General features: G+C 42.6%; 1 protein-coding gene across 2 annotated transcripts in view; it reads left to right on the plus strand.

Moving 5' to 3' along the window:
• The window catches only part of zfpm1 (zinc finger protein, FOG family member 1), a 106,728-nt gene that overhangs the window by 38,722 nt on the left and 43,318 nt on the right, over positions 1–24,688 (plus strand). The window contains exons 2-3 of one of the 2 annotated variants that reach the window (XM_026172501.2): positions 5,489–5,635; positions 12,763–12,900. In XM_026172501.2, coding sequence (XP_026028286.1) covers positions 5,489–5,635; positions 12,763–12,900 — 285 coding nt within the window. Of the gene's footprint in view, positions 1–5,488; positions 5,636–11,669; positions 12,552–12,762; positions 12,901–24,688 lie in introns of those variants that run through there. The other variant, XM_080303371.1, reaches the window with a different exon arrangement.

Raw genomic sequence — 24,688 nt, forward strand, 5'->3', positions numbered from 1 at the left:
AGGGAAGGTGATGGAGTGCAAGGAATGGAGAGAGCGCAAGTGATATCGAAAGGGGACGGAGAAGAAGAAAGAGAGGTGGCGGCGGCGGCGGTGGGGGTGGCGGGGATGAGAGATAATGACAGAAAGAGAAGAGGAAGTGAGAATATAAAGGAGAGACTGCAGGTTGAGATGAGTGATGAGAGAAGAGATGGAGAGAATTTGAGTTTCACAGAGAGGCTGAGGAAACAGGCTCTCAGAAAAAACCCTTTTTTCACACTGTAGCATGTTTCTTCATGAGTGTTTAGGCCTTTGATGTTCGCTATCGTGCCGGGTTCACCTCACCGCCACTGCAGCGTCATCATCAGCCTTCCAGTACACCGTGTGCCTGACTGATGGCCGCGATGGGCGTTTCCTACCTTTCTTTTCTTTTCTTTATAATTTCATCTATGGTTCTACAATAAACTTGAGCCTTACATGAGTTGATACTTTGGTGATATTTGCAGAAAATGTAAAGAATGAACTTAAACTTCCACAAACTGCTGTTGCAGTGTTACTGATAATGGACTGTTGAGGACACGGCATCGCGTCAGAGTTTCTCTTCCATCCTGTTCATGTTTTAAGCTAAATGCAATGAAAGAAGATTTGGAAATTAAAATCTCAGCAAAGGAGTGAAAGTCAGTGTGTGCTGAAGTCTCAGACGGTCAATACACAACTCAGATTCATAAACCATAACTGTGAGCGTGCTCAACCTGCCGAGTCAAATGGTTATGATAAAGATATAAAGCAGCACTATGATGAAACATACTGAGCATTGATTAACTGTTTGATTTGTGAGAAGGTTTCTATCAGTCACATTTTGAAACTGACTGTTCTGACTCATCATGCAGGTCTCACTGAAAACAGAAATACCAACTCGTTTCAGAGCATTTAGGACACGGGGGCTCTGCAGACCTGCAGGACTGTCAGCCCATGCACCGCTGTGGTCTTTTATACCCCCCCTCCCACATGCCTTTAAGTGTGGAGATGATCAATAAGTCACCAGAGTTTCAGTTTCTATTGCTTTGCTTGAGTTTGTCGTAAGCGGGCACATCAACAGACAGTGCTGCTCAGCTCTGATGCTAAAAGCTGAGGAGTACGAGCTGATTTTTATTGAAGCTGAACACGACGGATCGAAACGGCGGCCTGCGCGGACACTTCCTCCCGCGGCGCGAGCACTGATGGCGGGGACGGTGGCCTTGGAGGAGCGATAAGAGCCCACGCAGCGTCGAGGAGAGTGTTTAAAGTGCAAAGTTGATTAAAAGTATTTCCTCTGTGGTGGGTAATTCTCTTTGCCCTGATCAATAAGTGGCTCCTCTCCAGTGCGCGACTCTGTGTCAGGTACCTCAGGTTCGCCCTCTCTCTCTGAAGAGGGAGCTCACACATCCTCCTTCCCATTCTCTCCTCCTTTTCTTTCTCTAAATATCCTCTTTTAATGTTTCTCTTCACAAGTCTGTGATTTTGTGATACAAGCGCGCCTCTCTCCCTCTCCTTCTCTTGCTTTCAGCTCTAATGTATTTTTTGTGCGGCGGGTTATTAGCGTGAGAGCGGCGAGGCTTTCGTCTGTTTAATCAGCTTGTTGAGCATGCAGGTTTGATGTGTGTTGTCTCTGTGTTTAATCAGCGAGCTGCTCGCTGCAGGTTTGATGTGGACGGAGAGTTAATAAAGCAGTATCTTTGGCGCCTTCATCAGCTGCAGCACTTTGTTCTGCCTCTCCTCGCGCCTCCGAGACAGACAGCTGCGGTCTCCGTGAGGGAGCTTAAGTAGTCCTGTAGCGCCGCGTCAGTGCCGGTCCCATCTCGATGGGCGATTGGATCGCTCCTCTGTCAAATTGGGGTTGTTACTGTAATTCGGGACCTTTGCAGTGCCGTCCCAATATGAAGCTTGGTTCATCTTTTGAAATATGTCCAAACAAAAAATTTCTCACAGTAGAAAAGCAGAAGTTTGTGGTTGAAAGCAACCTGAACGATTTCTCTTTATAGAGTGCTGTTAATCATTTATTGCATAAATACCTGTGAGTGCTGAGTGAAATGTGACCATAGCATCTAGCAAAACTATTTATCAGCTTGCTCAGTTATCATGTGATCAGATAGTCCCTAATCTAATCTCTGACTTTTCTTTTTTACTTTTTGTTAAGACTCAGACACCAAGGCATCGAGAGGTTTGTCATAGTCTGCTGATAGTTTCTTTTTTGTGGAAAAGATACATATTCCTAGAAATAATTAGCTAACTTCTATGGTTCTGTTCATACAATACGCTGTAAATAAGTCCCAGTTTTTCGTCTCTTACCTGCACAAATCATAGTTTGACTGCTGATTATTGATAGATTTGTCGATACAAAGTTTGATGATATCCTTTGGAATTCAAATACTGATAATGTATTAATAGTAAAGTTTTATTATTATTTCCAGTATTTCTGTGATAATATTGTTACCTGGTATGTGTTTGACCATGACAATCATTAACAATCTGATATCATGCCAGCTGCAGTCACTCAGTTTCAGCAGTCTCTGTTCAGAAATTTGCTGAAAGTTGGGACTCCTTGTGTTGATGCTATGATTCATTCATTTCAAAAAGTGCAGTGAAAACGCACCAGACAACTTGGTGGAACTGAACGGGCCAATCACAGTACTTTTATGCTGCAACCATCCCACATTTCTAGTGACGTGCATGTCAGTTTACGCCATAGATCACGGTGTAGGGTTTACAAAGGTTTTGCAGGTGTAATGTAGCGAGGCATAGAGGGAGATTAGGTTGAGCTGGCTGGCTCTTCAGTGGTTTCTTATGAACGCCTTTGACCTCGGTTGCACTCGTGGTTTCATTCATTTCTGCCTGCTCCGTACACAACTGCTACAAGTTTTAGAAACAAGGGTATTCATCAGTCTTTGCCAAGTGTTGAACCAAAACTCATAACACTGATCATTTAATCCAGAGCTGTTGGGGTTTGTCAGGGGAGGCTGGTGTACGAGGAACAACTTCCAGTCAGACACACACTGAGGAATTCATCAAAAAGCACTTTCAACATTTCGGGGAAAGTTTCGAGTTTTACTGGCCGGAGAGCCTCAAGTTTAAAAATGTGAACAAATGCAAGCTTCAGGGTTTTTTTTTTCTTTTTTTTTGGTCCTTCTTTAGCTCACAGCCCAGAAAAATGATGTGGCGCTGCTGGATAAGTCTCAGCTTAATTGATGTCTCTCCTACAGAGATACACATTTGGGTTATGTCTTTTTATTATTTCTTCATCTCGTGAATGAGTTCAGTCCAATTTTCTTGGATATCACGCCGTAACAATTAAAGGCTTTAACTTTAAAACTGGCAAATGAAGTAGAATGTGGTGCACTTATCACAAGACGCCCCGCTATCCTTTCTGCCAACTATCCGAGACAGGAAGAGAAGGGGACAGGGCGAATATTTCTCCTTGGATAAAAGCGGGGAGAAAGTGGAGCTGAAACTTTTTCCGCACCATTTGATGTCTGAAAGCAGTGATGCAGCGATTGATTCATTAAACCAGAGCCGTAATGAGGAAAGAAATCATAATTCAAACTTACATTTTAAACAGGAAATATAATTGGAATTTTATACAGAGGAGTCCCTTTGTACAATTATGATTAAAGGAAAATTAATTGTATGAAAATGTCCTTATAGATACTGAAAATTAGATCTAGCAAAGCTCCAGCGACACGGACCTAATTCTAAAAATATTGTGTACAGGATCGATCGCTTTTTTTCCCCTTGTCTTTCTCCTCTTTTTTTAAAAAACATTTTTTATGAAGGTCCAAATCTAGCTGTGTTAATTTTATCTGAAATTAGAGTGAACCATGCAGGCGTGGAAGTTGAAATTAGCCTAAAGATGTTTCATTTACAAAGACAGAAACACTTTGTCAGCCGGCGATTGTTTCCCAGCATTATCTCTGCCTGCTTTTAATTGCTTTGGTGAGTGAAATTAACAGAATTAGAAAAATTGCCTCTCCCTTTTTCTACAAGCTTCTTTATTCACGGGTATTGTTGTGTGCTTTGTATAGATTATAGACTCCTTTTGTTACAGTATTGTAAATATATACGCCCCCAGTCACGGCTTTAGCTCCGAAACAATCCCTCTTGCTCGTTCGACACAACCTAATGAAAATTAATTTACAACCTGTCTGGATTGAGGGAGAAATGAAAGCGGGGGGAAAAAAATCCTGGATTTTTTTCTCTTGGTATTAATGTCAGGCTGATTTAGTTATTCAGAACCAATGTGCCCACCCTCCTTGACTTTCCAGGACATCGTCGTTATGCACGCGAGCTGTTTTCTCCCCTGGCGTTCGGCGGCATCTTAACCATTTCTGCCTCACTCTGCCGCTCGTAATCCTCTTAAAAGAAACGCTCACCCCCAGTTAATAATTCTGTCGTGGCTACCTCTCGGGGACTGAGAATGAAGCGTGTCATCGGATGCAGACGAGCATTTCTGACACTCACGGTTGAATGTGAGCATATTTCGGGGTTTGGAGCTCTTAACGTGCTGTTCAATCGTTCATCTTATAGTCAGAATATTATTAATGAAGCAATTTTAAAAAAAAGTCACATTAAATCCATATTAACTCACTTCATTTTTGGATGTAATCTTCAAACGGGCTAAAATAGATCAAAAGTACTGTATAATTACTGTGGTCAGCAGGGATTATGAAACTGTAATTGATACAGATCAGCCCTGCACTAATCACTCTTTTAGCTGCAATTTTAGGTATACTGTAATTTGGCTTTAAGGTCCCCCTTGGCTTCTTGGCTATTAATCTTCTGGATTAGACCGTTCAGCGTGTCCAATTCTTGAAACCGTTTTTCAATGAGTCCAGTAAGTGGGGCTGGGGGGGCATATCTCTGTGTTTAGGGTATTTTCTTCCTTCCTGTCTACATACATCCATACAACCGTACGGAGCCTGTTAAACCTCATTTTAATTTCCACTTCTCCTGCCACTCTCGAGGCCCTCGGGAAGGCGATGAAAGCCTCGGGGTGGTGTTATTGTGTGACTGCAGACACTCTCCTGAGTGGTGTATTTTACAGACACACTTCAGGGCTTCTGTCACGCTTTGGCCAGCGAGGTAGGGGGTCACAGATCCAGTCTGAAGGAGTTCCACTGAAAAATCGACCCATTTTGTTCTGCAGAGTAAGAAAAGCGTTCCTGGAAATAATTTTTGTCTATTCTGCTCATGTCCAGTACCATATTTTTTACTTTTAGACCATATTTTGTACTGAGTAACTCGTCTGTCTGATACTCGTTGCTTTAGCTCCTCCCACTTTAATGTGGCACTGTTTCAGTCTTTTAATTGGCTGCAGAGCTCAGCGCCAGTTAATTAGTTTCTATTACTTTTATTCATCTTATTTGAGTCCAACCAGCATATTTAAGCAGATGTTGTAGATTAGACTCACATTAGACTGCTACCCTTACACTCTATGGACACATTCAGTTGTTGATTAGCCCTCTCCTCTTCCCCACAGGTTCTCTTGGGGATCTCGATGGCGGCGAGGAAAACACACCGGACAACCTGAGCCTATCAGGAGAGGAGGGCGGAGCCTCCGACCCGGACGATTCTGCAGAAGGCGACAGCTCCAGTCCGCCTCCGTACACACCATTGTACAACGAAGGTGAGAAGAAGAGCGAAACATTGAGCTCTAACAGAGGATAGTAGTACCGACATTGGTTTGTAATAAAAAAGAAGGTCAGTCTCAGACTTCCTGAGAGAACGACTGTGTTCTCTGTATGTATAATATACAGTCATGAAGACGGGCTGCATACACTTGTATTTAGTGTGGTAACCATTAGGGCTGGGCGATATATCGAGTTTTTTAAAAATATCGATATATTTTCATACGAGATATAAGATGTGACAATATCGTTTATATCGATATAGTCTATGTTATGTTATAATTATACTTGTGGAGCCGCAGGTATACCTCTCTTTCGTCCACTTTTGTCTCTACGCAACGTTACTCGGCCTCACCTCTCCTTCACTGAACACAACTCCCCCCTCCCCCTTAGCTTCACCTGCAGGCAATGACAAGATGAAAGCGGAATATCTCCGTTAGCGAGTTACCGTGCGTGGGGCTGGACGGCGTCAACGTGTTAGCGAGCTAACCGCGCTAGCGAGCTAACCGCGCTAACCACATGCAGCCAGGAGGGGCTGCACGGCCTAAAATCCTTTCATTTTCTCAAAAATCGACAGTGCGCCTTATGTATGAATTCTGGTTGTGCTTACTGACCGCGAACCGATTTTATGTGGTACACAGCGCTCAGCAATCTGTCAAAAAATGTTTTAATATGACTTTGCTAAGCTACGGAGCTGCACCACTTGATGGATTGTCGGAGGATTACGGCTACCGAGGAGGAGCCTCGCGGAGTGATACGTACTGTGTGTGTATAAGGACCTGTTCAGAGACGTGGTGCAGCTGTGAAATCTGTCTCTTTGTTATTATGCTCAGCGTCTATTAGTTTACATTTTGACTGCACAATTGTGAGCTTTTTGTTATGCACAAAAACAACATTGTTTTCTTTTATTTATGGACCATGATTATTTAATAAATGCTGATAATTTATTTTTGAGTAATTTCTTCATGTACATCTACGCTGTATGTAAATAAAAGTGCCCGTGTGACATCTGGGACACAGTGTGACTAGGAACTCTCTTTTTGTTCTTAACTTATGGCTTTTAAAAAAAAAATCGAGATATATATCTTATATCGCCATCCAGCTAAAAAATATCGAGATATGAATTTTGGGTCATATCGCCCAGCCCTAGTAACCATGCACTTTTCAGTTGGTTTTCCCTTTTTTGCAAGGTCTAATTTCCAGTTTCCTTCATTTAAAATGTGAAAAAGAAAAACGAGCAGCAGCAATTAGTCTGAAACGTTTGATTTTTAAGTGATCTCTCTTTAAAACCAGCAGATGTTCATGCCCAGTGAAACAAAGAGCTCGGGACAAGTGACAAACTAGCATCGCTGCAAATGCAGTTAAGCCATTAGGACAGCTAATGTGTTACAAAAGTCTGTTTCGTGACAGGTAACCTACAAATGTACATGAATTATATTTGGAGAGCCATGCAGAGCTGCAGGCTGTGGTTCACGTGGACTTGTTTTACGTGCATAAAGATGGCGTTTGAAGACATTCGTTCTCAGCACTGACTCACACGCATCTGTTGTTTCTGCAGGTTGTTCACATGATGGAGTAATTATATCTTTTTTCAGTATAACATTAAAAAAAGCTGCTGAATCCCAATTTTCATTTGATACATTGTATTAAAGAGATATTAAAAACTTAAGATCTACTTTCTATATTTTGATTCTAACCACATGTCTGTACCATAAATATGTGTCTAGCTTTAAAAATGTTCCCTTAGTTAGCCAAAGACCTTCATGCATTAACACAGGGGTGTCAAACATGAGGCCCTGGGGTCAGCATCGGCCTGGCAAAGACTCCAATAGGTAGTACTGTTACAAAAAATCCTGCCCTGGACATGACTGCAAAACGTAGAAGTGTATTATTCAAGAGATTTGTCTGTCGTACACACACAGGGTTTTTCCACAGATGGTACAAAGATAATCTGCTGTAGAACTTTCTGCCAGCAGATCAGCTCTGCACACAAAACACGTCATCGGCCTTAGCAAAGGCTGTAAAAAAATCTGTGTTCTCACTCATTTTTAAAATATTTATATCACATTTTCCGCAATATCAGTGGCACACTTACAACATCCGTCAACAGTGAGCACCTCTTGAAGTAAAATAATTCAGATATGCAGTTTACTGGCAGTTATTAGTGGTTATTAGCAGATTAATCTCTTCATCAAGCCGTTCTTTAATCGACTGACGTCTACCTGTTATCTGTCTGCAGACGTCACCCAGAGACAATGCAAAAACTCTGCGGCACCATTTGGAGGTTGCAGCTTTCCACACACGTGTCACTCTTTTATCTCTAATATGGATAACAGATAAAAAAAAAGAAGAAGAAGAATTCTGTTGGCTTCAGTGAGTCCGCCCCTGTCGTGCACCTCTTATCCCGAGCCTACCCCCCACCCCCGCCGTGTGATAGCAGAGTTTTTCAGTCATATTCTTTTGACTTATTCGAGATTTCACCAGCTGTGTTTTTTTAATCTCAAAAATTCCTGCTCTTGTGAAATTTTGGGGGCTGCGAGTGATAAGCGTCTGCTGGTTGGCTCGGTTTGATAAACCCATGGAAATTCTGTCAGGTGCTAATCGAGACGAGATTAGAGATTAGCTCCAAGACTGTGTGTGTGTGTGTTTGAGTTGAGGGGTGGGTTATGTGTGTAATAGATTGTATAAGACGAAGATGAGGGAAGTCAGGCATACTGCACATGTGAGGAAGTTTGTCTGTCCATGGCAACCTTGCTTTGTGTACTTGTTTCTCAGTTTTTTTGTGTGTTTTTTAACCCCTGCTTGCACACACACACACACCTTCCCTCTCCATCACACTGTTGATTTACTCCTCTCTCTCTTCTCTGGGGTTCCTCAGTTGCCCAGCGCTGCCATTATCAGTTCTCTGTAAATCAGCCATGTTTGACGAACCTGCTCTTTCAACCTGGGATCAATACCAGGTCGTTATCTGGCCAGCGCTGGCTAATAAAGGCAGGGCCTCTTATCCACCATCTGGAAGAGAGAGCGAGAGAGACACACACACACAGACACACACACACTGGCGATAACCGCCCTGATAACTTTAGCAAGAAAAACACATTCTAGCAGTAACAGGACCGAGCACTCTGTTCTCTCCATAACACCCCGTCTTTTCAACCTGACAGCCAGAGCCAGTAATATTAATGCTGATACAAAGAAGTGCTGCACACAGACACACACTTGAGCATCTGTTTGGTACATTTCTCTCTGTTGTGGTGATATTTTTTTTCCCTTTCCCTCCTCTCTCTTCTCAGAATTGCTCTACAGTTGCAGCGACCCACAGAAACGAGCAAAGTTCCTTTTTTCATAACAAGGCAATCATTTTTATACATCACAGGAAGCCCGATAACATCCACTTCTGGGCTGATAAGGAAGTAATGTTACCTCCTTTTGACCTCTAATTGTCATGCCCTCATTTGAGCCAATCAGAAGGATTTTTGTAAACTGTTTTTTTCTTCTCTTCTTTTCATCAGAATCTGATTAGCGGTGATAGAGAAAAGTGTGTGTGATGCATAAACGGACGTAACTGAGGCGGCGCTCTCCGCTGGTTTCATTTCAAGGAACGGCTCGGGGCGTTGACAAAAACTAACTTTCAAAGGATTAAAAATATTTTAACATAAAGATAAAGTTGATTGATGCATGTCAAACAGACAGAAAGGAAACAAGCATGTAATTGTCACTTTTTGTGTTTTCACATACTTCCTCCTTTCCTTTCTTGTTTTATTTTGAAGGGAAGTTCTGCACTTCCTGCTGTTGTCTTTTTTCTCCTTCTTTCCTGATCGTCTCACCTGTTTTGTTTATTGTTTTTTTCGTTACGCTTGTATTTCCGCTTCCGTTTGAAGCAGCTTTGGGAGTTTTTCTGGATTACTGAGTTTTTAGCAGTGTTTCTGTTTTGACACACAAATCTTTACATCATGAGGATGTGCTGCTTCCCAGCTTCACCTCCCTGTGGATGGATGGACGTGGATGACTACAGTGTTTACGTTTAGTTGAAAAGACATGAGAGGACCGCTGATAGCACTTAGCTTTTAACACACTGCTTCATGCATTGTGCTTCCACTCCAGGACTTTTATCTATTTATTTTTAATGTATCATAAACATTTGAATTGATTTAAAATGTTCTGAGGGACAAATTTAGTCTAGATTACTTCTGATTGGATCACGTCCAAACTCCTCCCACCTTTCTACACAACTTGTCTCTCCAGAATATTTTCATCTTTCATCATATTTTCATTCACATTGGTTTTTATTTAGTTATTGTCTTGTTTTTGTTGAGGGGGGAAAAAGTCGCTGACAAAAATGATGACAAATAGTTTTGATCAAAGATATTAACACTGTTTAGAAGGATTGAGAAAATTAAATCTAAGCTCGAGGAACAACAACACACTTTCAAGAGTAGCCCACGTTACCATCTGCGGTGCATGTCTTTGACACTGCCCCCTGGTGTGGACCGTTTTTTAGGTATCCCCTGCTGCAACCTTAATGCTGTCTGTAGGAGATTAGCTTCAGCTTGAAGCATGTGTAAATAAGTTGCTCTTTATGTGGGAACTTCCTATTTTTGTCTCTGTACGTGCATTATCGATCGTCTTCGGAGGAGTGCTGGCGTGCAGCAGCTCTGTGGATCCAGTGTGTTCAGTGACGGACGGCTGCAGCTGCTGCTTTCTCAGGACACTTTCATTCCTTCCACCAACACGGAGACTGTCTGAGTGCATTAGTTGGACCTTAAACACGAGGGGAGGATGTGTCAATAAACAGGCGACACCATTATAATTATGGCTGTTGTAACTATCAGGCAGAAGCGAGACAGAAGACTGTAGAAGTTAGGAGGCGAGGGATTGTTGGGTGACTTTGCCCTGCAGGTGTGACAGAGGAAGTTCAGCTTATCAGATTGATGGAGACTGTCTCGCTGTTGGGGGGGAGAGAGGTGGGAGGGGAGGTAGGGGGGGTGAGGGGAAGAGAGAGTGGGGGGGGGGGTTGGCAGAAAAGTGTCTGTCGACTCCTCCTGATACCTGCCTCCCTGTCTGAGATGATATGGGAGATAATATTGATAATATTAAACGCAATAACTGTGTCTCCAGCTCCCCTCCCTCGCTTCAGCCCCTGCAGGATAAAATCAATGTGCCATTCAATGTGATTTATAGCTGAAAATAATGGCACTGTTTAGGCGGGGGTGTGAGTGGGGGAGGGGGACGCGGCGTGTGTGTGTGTGTGTGTGTGTGTACAGTATGTCTTGGCTGAGTGTTTGCGTGTGGATATGGTTGAAAGGTGGACGTGACGTGAAACTGGATGTGCATCCTGTGTGTGTGTGGATTTATTTGACGGTGCACATCCACCCAGCCTCTCAACTGTTACATTAATAATGGCGGTGTGTGAGGGCATCACGTGGTCACGAGGCGTTTATGGCTGGTATCGATCGGGTGCTATCGCTGTTTATCGGAGCGGGAATGCAAGGGTAAACACGGCCTTTGTGCAGACAGCTGAGGCGTTATCGGGGTGGAGGGTGAAGACGGGGCGGGATTTGGGGAAGGGGAAAGAGATAGGAAAGGAGAGGACAGAATGAGGAAGAGAAAAGGAGCTGTGAGGACGACGATTCAAAACGTGCAGTCGTGGGGAAGCTTCATTAAAGCTTTGTGCTCTTCCAGTTAATTCACACTGGGAGAAGTTGAACTAAAGCAAAAGCAGAACTTGGGAGGATTTTGTGTTTGTTAACCAAAGCTGATCAGAAAATGTCTTTGAAATAAAAAGAGAGACTCATTCATGGTACACTGACCTTTTTCTCCCCCGTCCCTGCTTATGGTTTGTAAATTCATGCACACGCAGAATCAAATACATTTTTAAAATTGTAAAGTGTTCAAAATACTCTAAGTTTATTTCAGCATTAAAAATAGAAGTAAGAGCCACTTGGTGAGGTGTGTTCCAGTACCCACTTGTTCACAAGTCATACAGAAACCAGACCAGTAAGAAAAAACCCAGAGTGGGGGGTTTGCCACAAGCAGGATTACTCAGTGGGCTCGGTCACTTTGGAACTATTATCAAACCAATTTCCCTGAACATGCGTTAATAAATGTAAATAATCTACACTTATGACTAATCGATGCATAATCTCTTCGTGAGAATATTTTAGTTTTACAAATTCAGAATCATTCGTTTCTTTCATGTTCTAGAAAGACTGGCCAGCTTCAATCACTTTGCATATCATCGTGAATGAGCGGGGCTCTCTCCTTCATATCATATGTCACAAAAAAGCGAACAGGTGCTTTGCAATGAATTTAAACTGAACTGAATATTGAGATGTTTGCGATCTGGTTCCATGCAGTCAGCTTTTGAGTCACTCTAACCCTTGGCCTGATGATGGTGTAAGAGCAGAGAGCAAGAAGAGAAAGATCTTCAGGTCAGATAGTCTGAAGAGCTGTGATGTAACTATTAATCTAATCTAACTAATCATGAGTCCCGTTAAGAAGAAGGGACAGAGCGGCCCGATGAACTGCCCGATACTGGCTGCACAGGCAAAGTTCAGGGTTCACATATCTCTGGATAAACACACACACATGCAGATACTCATATTGAAGCATGCACACACACACACCACCTGCAGAAGCGCACATCTTTGATCAGTGAGCAGGAGGCTGTGTAATCAGCTTGATCAATGGCAGGGATATCAGCAGTGATTACAGGAACACAGCCAGCCTCAGTCTCTGCTGAGGGTGACAGGCCTGCGGGAGGAGATGGAAAGATAGAGGAGGAAAAGAGGAGTACATAAGACGGAGACCCACCTACATTCAGTGAAAGAGAAGTGGAGGGAAGGGTGGATGAGGAGGAAATGGAAAGCTGCTGGGAGAAGATTTGGGAGAGCGAGAAAAGTAGCAGCGATGAAGGTGAAGATGTTGAGTCTTTGATTCTCCTGAGTTGTAATGAAAATCAAAGGGTCCATCTCTGCATGGCGAGGGGTTGTGTTACACGGCGAGGGAGGCCTTTGATCAGCAGACGGGAACGACGGCTTCCAGACACACACTCACATACGTACACACACACAGGTTTCAGTCAGGGTGTTTGTTTTAATCGCTAGTTTTTCTGTTGTGTATCTAGAGCCCAGAACGCAGGACTCGGGAGGAGGCCCGGATGATAAAGACGTGGAAGGGGAGGAGCCTGCATCGACGCACAGCGGAGCAGAGGAGGAAGAGGAAAGGGAGGAAGAGCAGGAGGTTTTACATTGGAGGGGTCCAGGTCAGTACACATGCAAGATTTCCATCACTGAGTTGCAACAGAGCTGTGAACTCTTGGTCTGACGAGTCCCGTTGTTTTTCTTCAGTTAGATAAACATCGCGGGAGGTTTCAACAAATCATATCGCTCAAAAAAAATCTTATTTGCTTCAGAAATGACAGTAACTGCTCGTGCAAAAAGGCTGTCGGGAACGGGCTTTTCACAGTTATTCTTCGCTTTCAAATTCAGTCACGCTAATGTGCAATAAATTAAACGAGCCTTTTTCACAGAAAGCGTTTTGATATGTAACAGGATTCGGTGGTGCACAGCAATGGCTGCTGTTTCCTACGATGACAGTAACATTATGAATCATTAATTCAATTTGGAGGAAAACCCACCTGACACCAGAGACCGGCCAGTGCTAACAAAGCTTTATAGGGAGAAAAATAAACCAGTATAATCAACATATTCCTCAGAGCTCAGCTGGTAATCAGCTGGCCTGTTATCGCAGTAATGTTAGCTGTTTCCCCCAACTGTCTTTTACATATTAAACACAATAAAGAAGGTTAGCATATGTGTGAGTCCATTTTACTCACACTAGTTTCTGTCATTCTGTCTGTCACGAGTGTGTGTGTGTGTTAATATACAGCAAAACTTTCCCAATGAGTAGTAAGTTATCTGAAACCACAGTTGGACAGATGTGACCCCGAACATCTGTAATCCTGCTGAGTTACAGCTGACTAACACGGACCTTAAAGACGTTTCAGAAACAGGAACAATTCTTTGTTTCAAAATAACACATAGAAAGATCAGAACAGGCCAACAGTGACCGGAGGTGTCAGTCTCACACCTACAGATACTGTAAATGTGTGTCTGTAGTTGGTTCAAAATTAGTCTGGGGTGCTTTTTATTCCATCGATTGACAGTGACATCACGTCTGCAACACTAAAGTGAGGAAATCCGAAGTTGTTGTGGACTTTTTTGAAAAGCTGCAACACCACAAGCGTCCCCGCTAACTCACTTCTGGAAGCTGTATGTTTGTCAGTGCTTGTAAGGTTAGACAGATGAAGTGATCGTCACTGCTCTTGAATTTATTTTATGGTCATTTACGATGGCATTGGTTCATAGTCAGTCAGAAACAGTTTCATAGAGATCAAAATGAATGTAATTCGATGGCTTTCTAATAGGGCAGGGCACATAGAGGTGTGGTCGTTTTTGCCTGTTGGTAGGTGGACAACATGATGATGTCATAATATCTGTACCTGTGAGCTCAGTTTGGCTGCTCCTGATCGTGCAGGAGGAGTTTGTGGGCAGATATTATAGTAAGATATTACAGCGTGGTGCAAAAACACTCTGGTTTGGTCTTTATGGACATTTCCTCCTTAATACCAGCTGTGCAGTCGGTGAATTCTTTTCTTACTCACCAGCTTGGATTTTAATAAAGATTAAAGTTGGCTTTAAAAGCACGGCTGCTTTGATTGGCCAGTCCCAGTGACCTCCAACGTCATACTGAGAAACTCCAACCAACTAACCATCATTTGAGCTCTTCACGTGTTCATGAGTGGATCGGCCAAACTCTGTATGCGTTCAGACGTTCTTTAGTCACTTGTCGCAAGGCTCTTTCAGGGTCCATTGTGTTGTTCTGCAGGGGAGATGTGGATGTGACAGGCTGGGGGAAAATTTATTCAAGTCGTAGCAAAAACACACACACACGGCTAAGAGAAGATAACAAGTAAATCGCCATAATTTTATTATTTATTTCCCCTCTTATCGAGGTTTGTTTGGTTATTTATTTCTCTCTGTCCGTTGTCTTCAATGAGTTAAACAATGCAAGAAGATTACCACACTATCTCGCATTATTTCCTTTTCAAGCTGCACACGTTTTATGTACGTTTGTGCATGTAGTGCCGAGTGTGTGTTTACGGGTGTGTTTGTGTGTGCGTTTTAATTCCTCTGCTGGGGAAGAGAGGATGTGTTCATTATCGTCCTGTCCCAGCCTTGTCCCTTTAACAGTAATTGGAGCGATATTAATTGCAGCGTGGTGGCTGGTTGATGGTAGCACCATGATGCTGCACTGATACGGCCCTTCTTTCTTTCTTTCTTCTTTTTTTCTCTCTTCCTCTCCTCCTCACAAACTAACTGCCGGGTGAGTAAGACGGGGGAGGGAGGGGGTGAGGAGGAGGGGTTGGGTGAGAGAGTAAGGGAGAGAGATAGCCCCTCTATCAGCTCCGGAGCAGGCGCTGTCTTTATCAGGAGCACGATTGGCAAAAAGGAAACTTTGACCGGTCTGAATTTTTCTCTTATCGTCAAGCCCCCCTCCCCTCCCCCTTCCTCCTCCTCCTCCTCTCCACCTCCCCTTCCTCCCTCCCTCCATCCATCCACCTTCCCTTCCTATGGTCTCTCCATCACCACTAGTCCCTCCCTCCTCTCCATTCTCCACCTCCTGGGGAGCGTGCATCTCTCACTCTTTTCCCTCCATCTTTTCATTGTTTCTTCTTCTTCTTTGTCTTGCATGTCACGGCCGGACTGGAGTCGCTGTCAAGCACCGCTCCTGTTCGTATGAAACATTCGTCATGTATGGGACATGGGATGCTGAGAAGAGATGTGTGCATGGAAATCAACAGGGGTTTGGGCATTCCACTTGTTCCTCCCAGTTTTACCTTTTAGACATTCCTGGAACCGGAAGCTTTTAATCTGACACTTTAGCTGCTTTAGGCCGTTGGTCCGGTTGTGTCGCTGAGCATAAGATTATTTCTACATAAAATGGGTATTTATGAAATTTTAAATTGGCTCATGTCGTAATGCAAATAAAAAAATGAGTCACTTTTGCAAATATGAGGTATTTGGCACAGACCTGTGAAGTCGATCCTAAAGACGTTTGGTTTGCAGCGCTGTGATGATTCTTCAGCAGAGCTGTGAAGTCTTTAAACCTTCTCTCTGTGGATAAGAACACCTGTTAGCATTGAGTAACATGCTATCTTACACTTTACACTTTGGGAACTTACAAACTTGTAACCATTTTCTTACTTTTCTAAAAGTTCATCTAGAAACAATCAACAGCATCGATCAGTCGTTGGCATTCTGAAGGCAGAGCTAAGAAATGTATGATTGTTACTCAGAAATTTAGGCAGTTGCAAATGTTTTTATCACGCCTAATCTCCAAATCATTTGTGAGACTGGATTATCGACTGTTTTGTAAAACATATTGTGCCAAACACTCATTTTACACATCAAATCACATTACAGGACCTGGAAAGAGGGCTGTACCCTTTAAAACAGACACACACACACACACACTTTGACATAATGCTTTTCCCTTACCCTAACCATTAAAAATGAATGCCTAATCCTAACCCTAATCCTAACCATAACCTAATTGTAACCCTGACACTAAAACCACATTTTGTGGGGACTGGGATTTTGCCCCCATAAGGGCTGTTGGTCCCCACAAGCATAGTAAACTTCCAATTTTTGGTCTCCACAAAGATATGTAAACACGCACACAGAAACTTTTCTGTTCTGTCATTTGTCCTTCCTGTCAGCTGACCTCTGACCCCTTCCAGTTTTTCTTTATGTCCTTTTTTGTCCCACAACATTGTGATCCTGCTCTTATCTCAGTTCAGAGTGGGCCTCGTCCTTATAGCTCCACCTATAGCGCCCTGCACATACACCGCAGTAAGTTATATATCAGTGCCAGTCTGTTACGTGTAAGCTCTATGCAGTCTTGTGTTTAATTTCATTGAATATTAATCTGCTAATTATATTTGGAAGCTAAAAAAAGATGAATTCTTCTTGTCTGAAATACAGTAATTCCTAGATATGAAATTTTTAATTTCCCTTTTCGCACACATTCTGTGAACTAAACCTTGGGATAATAATCTCTTAATTTATTCAAACATTTTATTCAAATCAGTCTTTGTTGCGGTCATTACTATTGTTCCCACAGACCGATATTAACATAAAAAACAGAGAAAACAACAACAGAAGATTTCCATTCATCCTCCGTGCCTGCTTAGAGATAATACAGTTCATTACTGGACACAACATTTTTCACTCCACATATTTGACACAGTCTTCTCGGTGTGTAATGACTTGTTTATATGTCAATCTGAATAAATTCCTTAGTCATAGATGATAGTCGAGCCGCTTCTTTTTGTGTTTCGCTCTTTTCATTTTTAGCTGTTTTTGCCAACAGCGGCTATCAAACCGTTGGCTTTGTGGCTTCTATTGATATGAAGAAAAAAAATTAAAGAGATGATAACTGGGAATGGATTAGAGGCTTCAGCAATTTGCCATTTCTTTTCGTCTTAAAACAATCAAGATGATGTCTCTGTGTGTGTGTGTGTGTGTGTGTGTGTGTGTGTGTGTGTGTGTGTGTGTGTGTCCTCAACCATTTTGATGAGGGTGGTGGTGGCATGGTGTCTAGGAGAAGTCTAGGTGGGAGCTGCTTCCTATCAGGGATGGTATGATATGCTAAAGCCGCCTTTTTAATCTACAGTGTGTCCAAACTGCATGATATGCAAAATAAATTATGAAGAGAAGAAAAAACTATCATTTGAGTGACCTTGCAGGCTGGAGGGTTTGATATTTTCTCCCTCACTGCTTAAAATTCTTGATATGCAAATGGATGTCACAGTAATCCCTTGTCATTCGCTGGCTGGCTGGTGTTCCCCACATGCCATGCTGTATATAAACCCATTGTCACTGGGCAAGGGGAGCATATTGCAAAAGTTTGATGTGCTATATATCCGTGATGATGGACGAAATAAATGAACTTTAAATGTCTTTCCTGTCATAGAAACATCATGCCAGGATCCTCCGTGTACCCGCTGGTGCCCAATAAACCGAGTGACTGAGCTGAGTCTTCCTAATACAAAGTTAATTAACAAATCAATTATTGAGAGAAAACTCATTTCAGCTATTGTGAAAGTCAACTCATTGTTTTAGTTGAGTTTATTAAAAAAACACCTAACTGGCTAAATGGCAGAATAATAAATTAGAAAATACATTTTTGTATCTTGAAGCGTTTTCTCCCTACGGTCAGGTTGCCATCGGTCTTCAGCTGCAGCAAACAATCAGCTCATTGCTTTGATTGTTTTCTGAATTAAATGCTTCATCTGTAAAAGGCCAGAAAATGTGAGTCATAGTTTAACAAGGCTCCAAAATACTTGGAAATGTAAGAAAATTACATCTCGGCATGTGATGAAGTTAGTACGTAACCCTGCCCCCAACCACAAAGGTTCACTGTCACTTAAGACGGCTTTATGTTGTTGGGCTTTACACTGTCCCACCCCGTTCATGTGAGCACAGTAGCTCAGGAATGTCTCTGATTATTTTTTCTCCTAAATGTGTTCATTTAGGCTCAAGGATGAAGTGATTAGATCTGGTGCTCAAAGGTCACTTTGACTGTACCTCCAGTACCTTGAATCGTGTGCATTTACACCTAAAAGGTCTAAAAAGTTAACAGGATCCAGTAATGACATTTTATATCCAATGATATCACAAAGCAGAGCAAGACATGATGCAAATTATAACTTTAACGTACAGTAAAGTACTGGTAGCTACATTTGCCAGCGTGCACTGTTATAGTGTACCTGCAAAAAGCTGCAACAGCAGCTTCTGCAGTAAGAAATGTTGAATTACTCGTCGTAAAGAAAAGATAAACCCTGCCAGGTGTTTGGTTAGCATTATTCTGCTACTCCTACTTTAATCTCCTGTTGATTACTGTAGATTTATACCATAAATCCACCTTTCCTTATGCGGGTTTCACCATGAAGGTAGTTCACTTTTCATCTTCACCTCCATGACAAGTCAGGCAAGTGCTTACCTGCTTCCCATTTCTTTCAACCTTTGCTGTAAGTCCTTTAATACCTGCGCCGCACATTTACGGGAATGCTGCCATGTTTTCACGATCACCATAAAGATGAGTGCTCGTCACAGGTGATTGGCAGGTGCAAGACTCTCAGTCCTCATGCTGGCTAAACAATTTAACAAACCACGTCACCACAGCAGGCGAGGTCTAACTGAAGTAACAATCACAGCACTCAGGTTTATGTACATCTTGCCGACAAAGACAGCTGTGAGATGGTGCAGTAGCTCATCGTCAGTATTTATTTTGTTATAGTAGAGGCTGTTTCCACCATAACGATCAGTTTTACAGTTACGCAGCTGTAAGGCCAAAACAACCCTTAACCACATGAGTCAGAGAAATTTAATAAACATTTTAAATCTCCGTCACGAGCCGTGACGTGATCTGAAAACTTCCAGCCAAAAGTAAAATGTTTCCTCATCCAATCAACGCTCTCAAGACTGGATGAGAGGCTGGTTGTGACGAGTCCGTGACTCTTAGTGAAGTACCAGCCCCACTCTCACTGATGAATGTGCCATAGATTAAAAATGGACTGTGTTTTAATATCAGGGGAAAAAACTGGCCCTTGTACGGAGACCTCTGGGACGGAGAAGATAATTGACCTCCACAGTGAGGTCTTGTAAATAAAAGCACAGTCACGAGTTATTTACTTATGTTTCATCAAATTCTAAGCTTTTCAGTTCAATTTGAAAAGCGTGTAGCAAATTGCATTTTCTGTGTTGCTTCCGAGCCGCTTAAAGTTTGCAGCACAGATTACAAAGAAGGTCCCCTCACCCTCTGACATCTTGTCTACTCCAGAGGCCCCGAGAAGCCAGCTGAGCGAGGCGAGTGCTTTCCTGCTTGCCCAGCACTCCTCGGTCCTTATCCTTCTCTGCAGAGTTATGTAAATTACCTCCAATAAAGCATTATAATGGCAGGCGTAATAATGGTTATTATTATTTACCAGGCACTGTGTGTGGCTGCATGCGTGTGTCTGTGCGTGTAATGTGGATGGGTGTTGGGTTATCAAGCAGTAGTTAATTATAATGGAGCATGAAGTCGCACTATATGCATATTATCACTGCTGAGAGTCTAATTTATTTGGGCTGAGAAACGGGAGATGTTGGTGGTGTCACATTTGCATACTGAGCATGGCAGCACCCCCACCCCCACAGGCCCACCCCTCCCTGAAAATCACCGCAGCACAAGGTGCTCCCTCATCACTTTGTCCACATGTGATAAGACCTTTGTTTCTCAGTTTGATCCATCTAGTCATGGATGGCTGAATGCAGCAACTGCAGGATAAGATGTTTGTGTAAAAGCTTCCACTTTTCTGCTCTGCTACAGGTTCGCCCGTTTCTTTGTGGAGCTATTTATACAAATCCTGGACCTCAGAGTCTGATATCTATAGACTGTCATCAGGAATGCAGTGCAGCAGCCTGCAGTGTTCAGTCCACATTATTATTTCAGAATTAAAATCACCAGAAATACATAAATCAATGATTTAATAATTAATTCTTCATGCACAAAATCTTGTTGAAACTGAATTTAGACACGAATTAAATGAATTAATTTGCTCATGCATATATTTATCTTCATACTTGCACTTCAGATATTGTGTACTAATATTTATTTATCTAGTCTGTCTGCATTGTTCTCCTTCTGAATCGTGCCATATACAGAGAAATATGTATACAGCAATAAATACAATGTAAGGCAAGTGCAAAGCAGAAATAATATACAGCTGAATATGTAATTAAATAAATACATCTGGTAACCAGTACATTAATAATTTAAAATGGAAACATATCCTGAGCTTCTGTCACAATTAAATGATATTTCACACTCGTCACATTAAAAACCTGTTTATGGTGATAAGAGTAAAAACACCACAAAAACAAAACACACAGCTGTCCAGCTGATTCCCCAAAGCTTACATTCATGTTTTTACAGTAGCTACACCGTAAAATAACACCGGCGTATGTAGCTGCCAGCACTTTACTGTAATTTAACAGGGAAACTTGCTCCAGTGTGCAGCTTAAGTCATTAACAGAATTTCAGAATTGCCTCAACCAAGCAGTGAAGTTGCAGTTCATATCTCGTCTCATCTTGTCTTCCAGCTGTATTTTTTTAATCCCTTTTCGGTGCATTTAAAGGAATGTGAAATTATTCGAGTTCAAATTATTTTGAATTTCTTTTCAGTAGTTTCCTTATCAAATATCTGTGTAGGTAAAACTTTGATTCTAAGACACTCCTCACATTTTGGTACAGTGTGTTTTGCTGCACGCGCTCTATGTTCGGGCTTAAATGTGTGAATGTGTGCATTTCCCTGTGTGCTATCTGTTATCTGGTCAACCAGGAGCGTAGACGGTTAACTCCCAGTGTCAAAGACGAGATATCATCTCCATCGTCGAGGTTAAGAGGGGTGAAAGGGATGGAGGGATGAAGGGTTAGAATAGGCTCAAGAAAGAAGGAAATAGGGCGGCGTGAAGAAAGGAAAGAATTAATATGGGGACAGGTGAGTAGAAAGAGAGGGAGGGAGGTTTAAGACGGAGTGGGTTAGAATATAGAAGTACATTATTCAGTTTAGAGTGCAGAGATAACTAATGAAGGGTGAAAGAGGGGTTAAGGTTTAAGGATCAATGAGAGCGAGAGATGGGGGGGGGGGAGAGATTTTAAGAGGTAAAATTCAGATAGTGAAATTAGAATTGAGGAACAGGAAAGCGAGTGAGGTTAAGAGATAGAGGGATGACAGAGAGATAATATGAAGAAATGACAGTCAGCCATTGGCTCTGGGTTAAAATACAGTTTGTAGCCATGCTAGAGGCTTGGCTTTAGGGATGACCTGCCTGTGGTGGAGTAAGTCTGCCATTTTGAAATATCTCAACAGCTGTTTGATGGGTTGCTAATTTATTCATGCCCTCCGACTCTAGCTTTCCTCGAGCTCCATGAAGAGTCAGACTTTGTCGGCATTGTGGCTACATTTTCTGTTATATATCCTGCGCATATTTAACATCTCCAGCTCTTCGATTTGTGGCTGTGAAAAACACAAACCCCGTCCATCTGCTGATCGAACCCTCTGTTTGCAAGAGGCAGCCAATCAGAAGAAAGCTGGCTAAAAGGAAGCATGGCTTTAAAGGGGGTGGAGCTAAAACAGCTTGCATGAACTCAGGAGCTTCACCGAGATCCATTATAAGATAAGTAAGGATTACATTAAACATAAATCATCCAAAGCTGCTTTGAATTAAAATACGAAGCTGAAAATGAGCACAGCAAGTCTCCTTTAACCAGCGTCTGATGCAGGGGTGGGCAATTCCAGGCCCCGAGGGCCGGTGTCCTGCAGGTTTTAGATCTCACCTTTGGTCAACACACCTGAATCACATGATTAGTTCGTTACCAGGCCTCTGGAGAACTGCAGGAGCTAATTTAGCCATTTAAATCAGCTGTGTTGGTTCAAGGACACATCTAAAACCTGCAGGGACACCGGCCCTCGAGGCCTGGAGTTGCCCACCCCTGGTCTGATGGATTGCGGCCAAGTCTGATGCCCCTGATGTTCCTGTAAAATCAAAGCTTCATCAGCTTCAGTCACCAAACTTTTAGGATTTCTAAACTTTAAGGAAGTAGCCTAGTTCTCCCATTGGCTGCTAGGGGGAAGATATTTGTGGTTTGCATAATGGTCGTGAAAGACTCCAGCGACTCTCTTTATGAGAGTAACACAAGGCAAAACCTCATTGCTTGTTTTGGACAGTCTGAGTTAGAAGCTAAACGTTACAGTTGGGATGCCACGACTGGTGCCTCATTTTCAGCCATTGAATTACAGAGTATTGTTCACCGATCCGTTGCGGGTGCAGGTAAAACGGGGCTGACCTGTGCCCATTTGTCCCTCACTTGATACGTACTGTACTCTCACTCCGTCTGCTCCCTAACCTTCCTCCATATCTGCAGCCAGCAGACTCCCATGTCTCTCAGGAGGAGGGTGTCCCTGCAAGCTCACTGTCAATTTCACCTGTCAGTCACAATACTTTAGAGTGATGATTTGGTTGTCATGTGTCCACCGGGCATGTCTTGTCAGCGAGTTTGATTCCCCTCAGAGTTCAGAAAGGAGCCTGGTGGAAGCTTGTTTTGTACAAACCCAATAAAACAAACATAAAACAAGCAAATATTTCAAGGAATATTTTTACGTTAACCTTTTTACATCTACCAGGTTACTGGTAGGTTTATGGTTCGGGTGGATTTTTGCTACATGCTAAACGAGTGCAGCTTCTGAAACTAGTAGATGTTATCTTTCAAGTCAAGACTCTTCCATCCATCCATCCTCTTCCAAAGACTAACTGCATGTTTTTGGATTTTGGGACACGGACACAGGGAGAGCATACCTGGGATATTAAACGGTTAAATAAAGGCCAATCAGAGTTGGACGTCGGATACTTGAAACGTTAAACTTGCTGCTCCTGCGTGGCTTCATTGGAGACTTACTATATGTCAGACAAACGAGAGTTTAATGTAGCTGAAAATCACTTCATCCTGTTACTTGTTTGTTTAGTCCAGCTGTTTGGGGGTTTTAGGATAACCGAGAACTGATTTGAGTTTGAAATGTCGTAAATTTTACTCATTATCTTAGAAAAGAGAAAAAATAAACACTCAAATTTAAACTCTCTACTCCTGCGTTGAGTTGGGTCTGGTTAATGTACAATTTTAAAAAGCCCTCAGTTCTCTGTAATGCCACCGATTGTAGCTCTGTTTTAATGATTAAAGAAATAGACAATGATTTCCCCATTCTGACACGCTGAAATGCTGCACTCTGCACTGTTGGAGAAGGTGTCTCATTCTGTCTCATGAATCCGTCCAGTTTGGTGACTTTTAGGCTACTGTAACACAAAGTAGTTCCCACTCTTACGTTTGCCAGGTCAAAACTCAACAGGAAAACTCGTTTGCAGTGAGAAGTTGTATTTCGTAAACTTGGGAGTCGACGCTCGTGAGCCAGCAGCAGGCTCTGCCCTCGTTTCAATCACCCACTCCTGATCTACACCACATATTCTAACTGACACACACACTCTGTCACACTCTCCTCTCCCATCTCCTTTCTCCAGCCTGCCTGCGATGTGTCTCTCCCCTCCTCCATTCCTGATGATTGATAGGCACGAGGCCCTAATCTAGAGGAACATTTCTCTGTGCTGTCCGGCTTGCTATCAGCCCAGCAGTTCTCCGTGCACCCAATGTGTGAGCCCACTGCAGGCCTGCCTGGTGCTGGTGGCTGGGACAGGATGTTGGCACGCTTGATTACCTGCCTATCAGATGCTTGGCCTCTTCTGCAACCACCACACTACAATCTGCATACCTTCCTCTCGCACAAAAATACACTCAGGCACATGATTGTGTTTAACGCACCAGGCCGCTCAATTGCCTCCATCCATGCCCATTTAGAACGGGGACAGCTACACTGCTTCAACCTCCGGTGGATACAGTTGGAACTCGGAGTAAAGTTCAAGACTTCCAAACTGTGTCACTGTAGTAAAGTGGACATAAAGGCTGATAACGCCGTAACTGCACGTTCACCTGCCGTCGCTTTATGAATATTCTGCCAGCTTTTTGTGCTATCTGTGGAGCGTCTGGGTACGCTGCTCAGTGCCCGTAATAAACAGATAAACAGATATAAGAGAACATATGTTATCACAAGAGATATTAAAACTGCAATAAATGGGATGTATAAATGCAATACTGATGGCTGACTAATAAATATTATAAGATGGCTTTTAAATGATATTTTCATGCAATGCAAACTACAGAAATCTATCCAAATTCATAGAATAACTTAGGAGTTGTTCTTTAATAATTTCATTCATAACGTACTACACACCAGCCCTCATGTCATGTATTTCACATTTAAGCATTGCTGCAGATCTTCTTTCAGGCATAGGATGAACTGAGGGGTCGGGTCGAGATCCTGAACAAGAATTAAAGCC

The sequence above is a fragment of the Astatotilapia calliptera genome, chromosome 7, assembly GCF_964374335.1.
Source record: "Astatotilapia calliptera chromosome 7, fAstCal68.1, whole genome shotgun sequence".
Classification (NCBI taxonomy): domain Eukaryota; kingdom Metazoa; phylum Chordata; class Actinopteri; order Cichliformes; family Cichlidae; genus Astatotilapia; species Astatotilapia calliptera.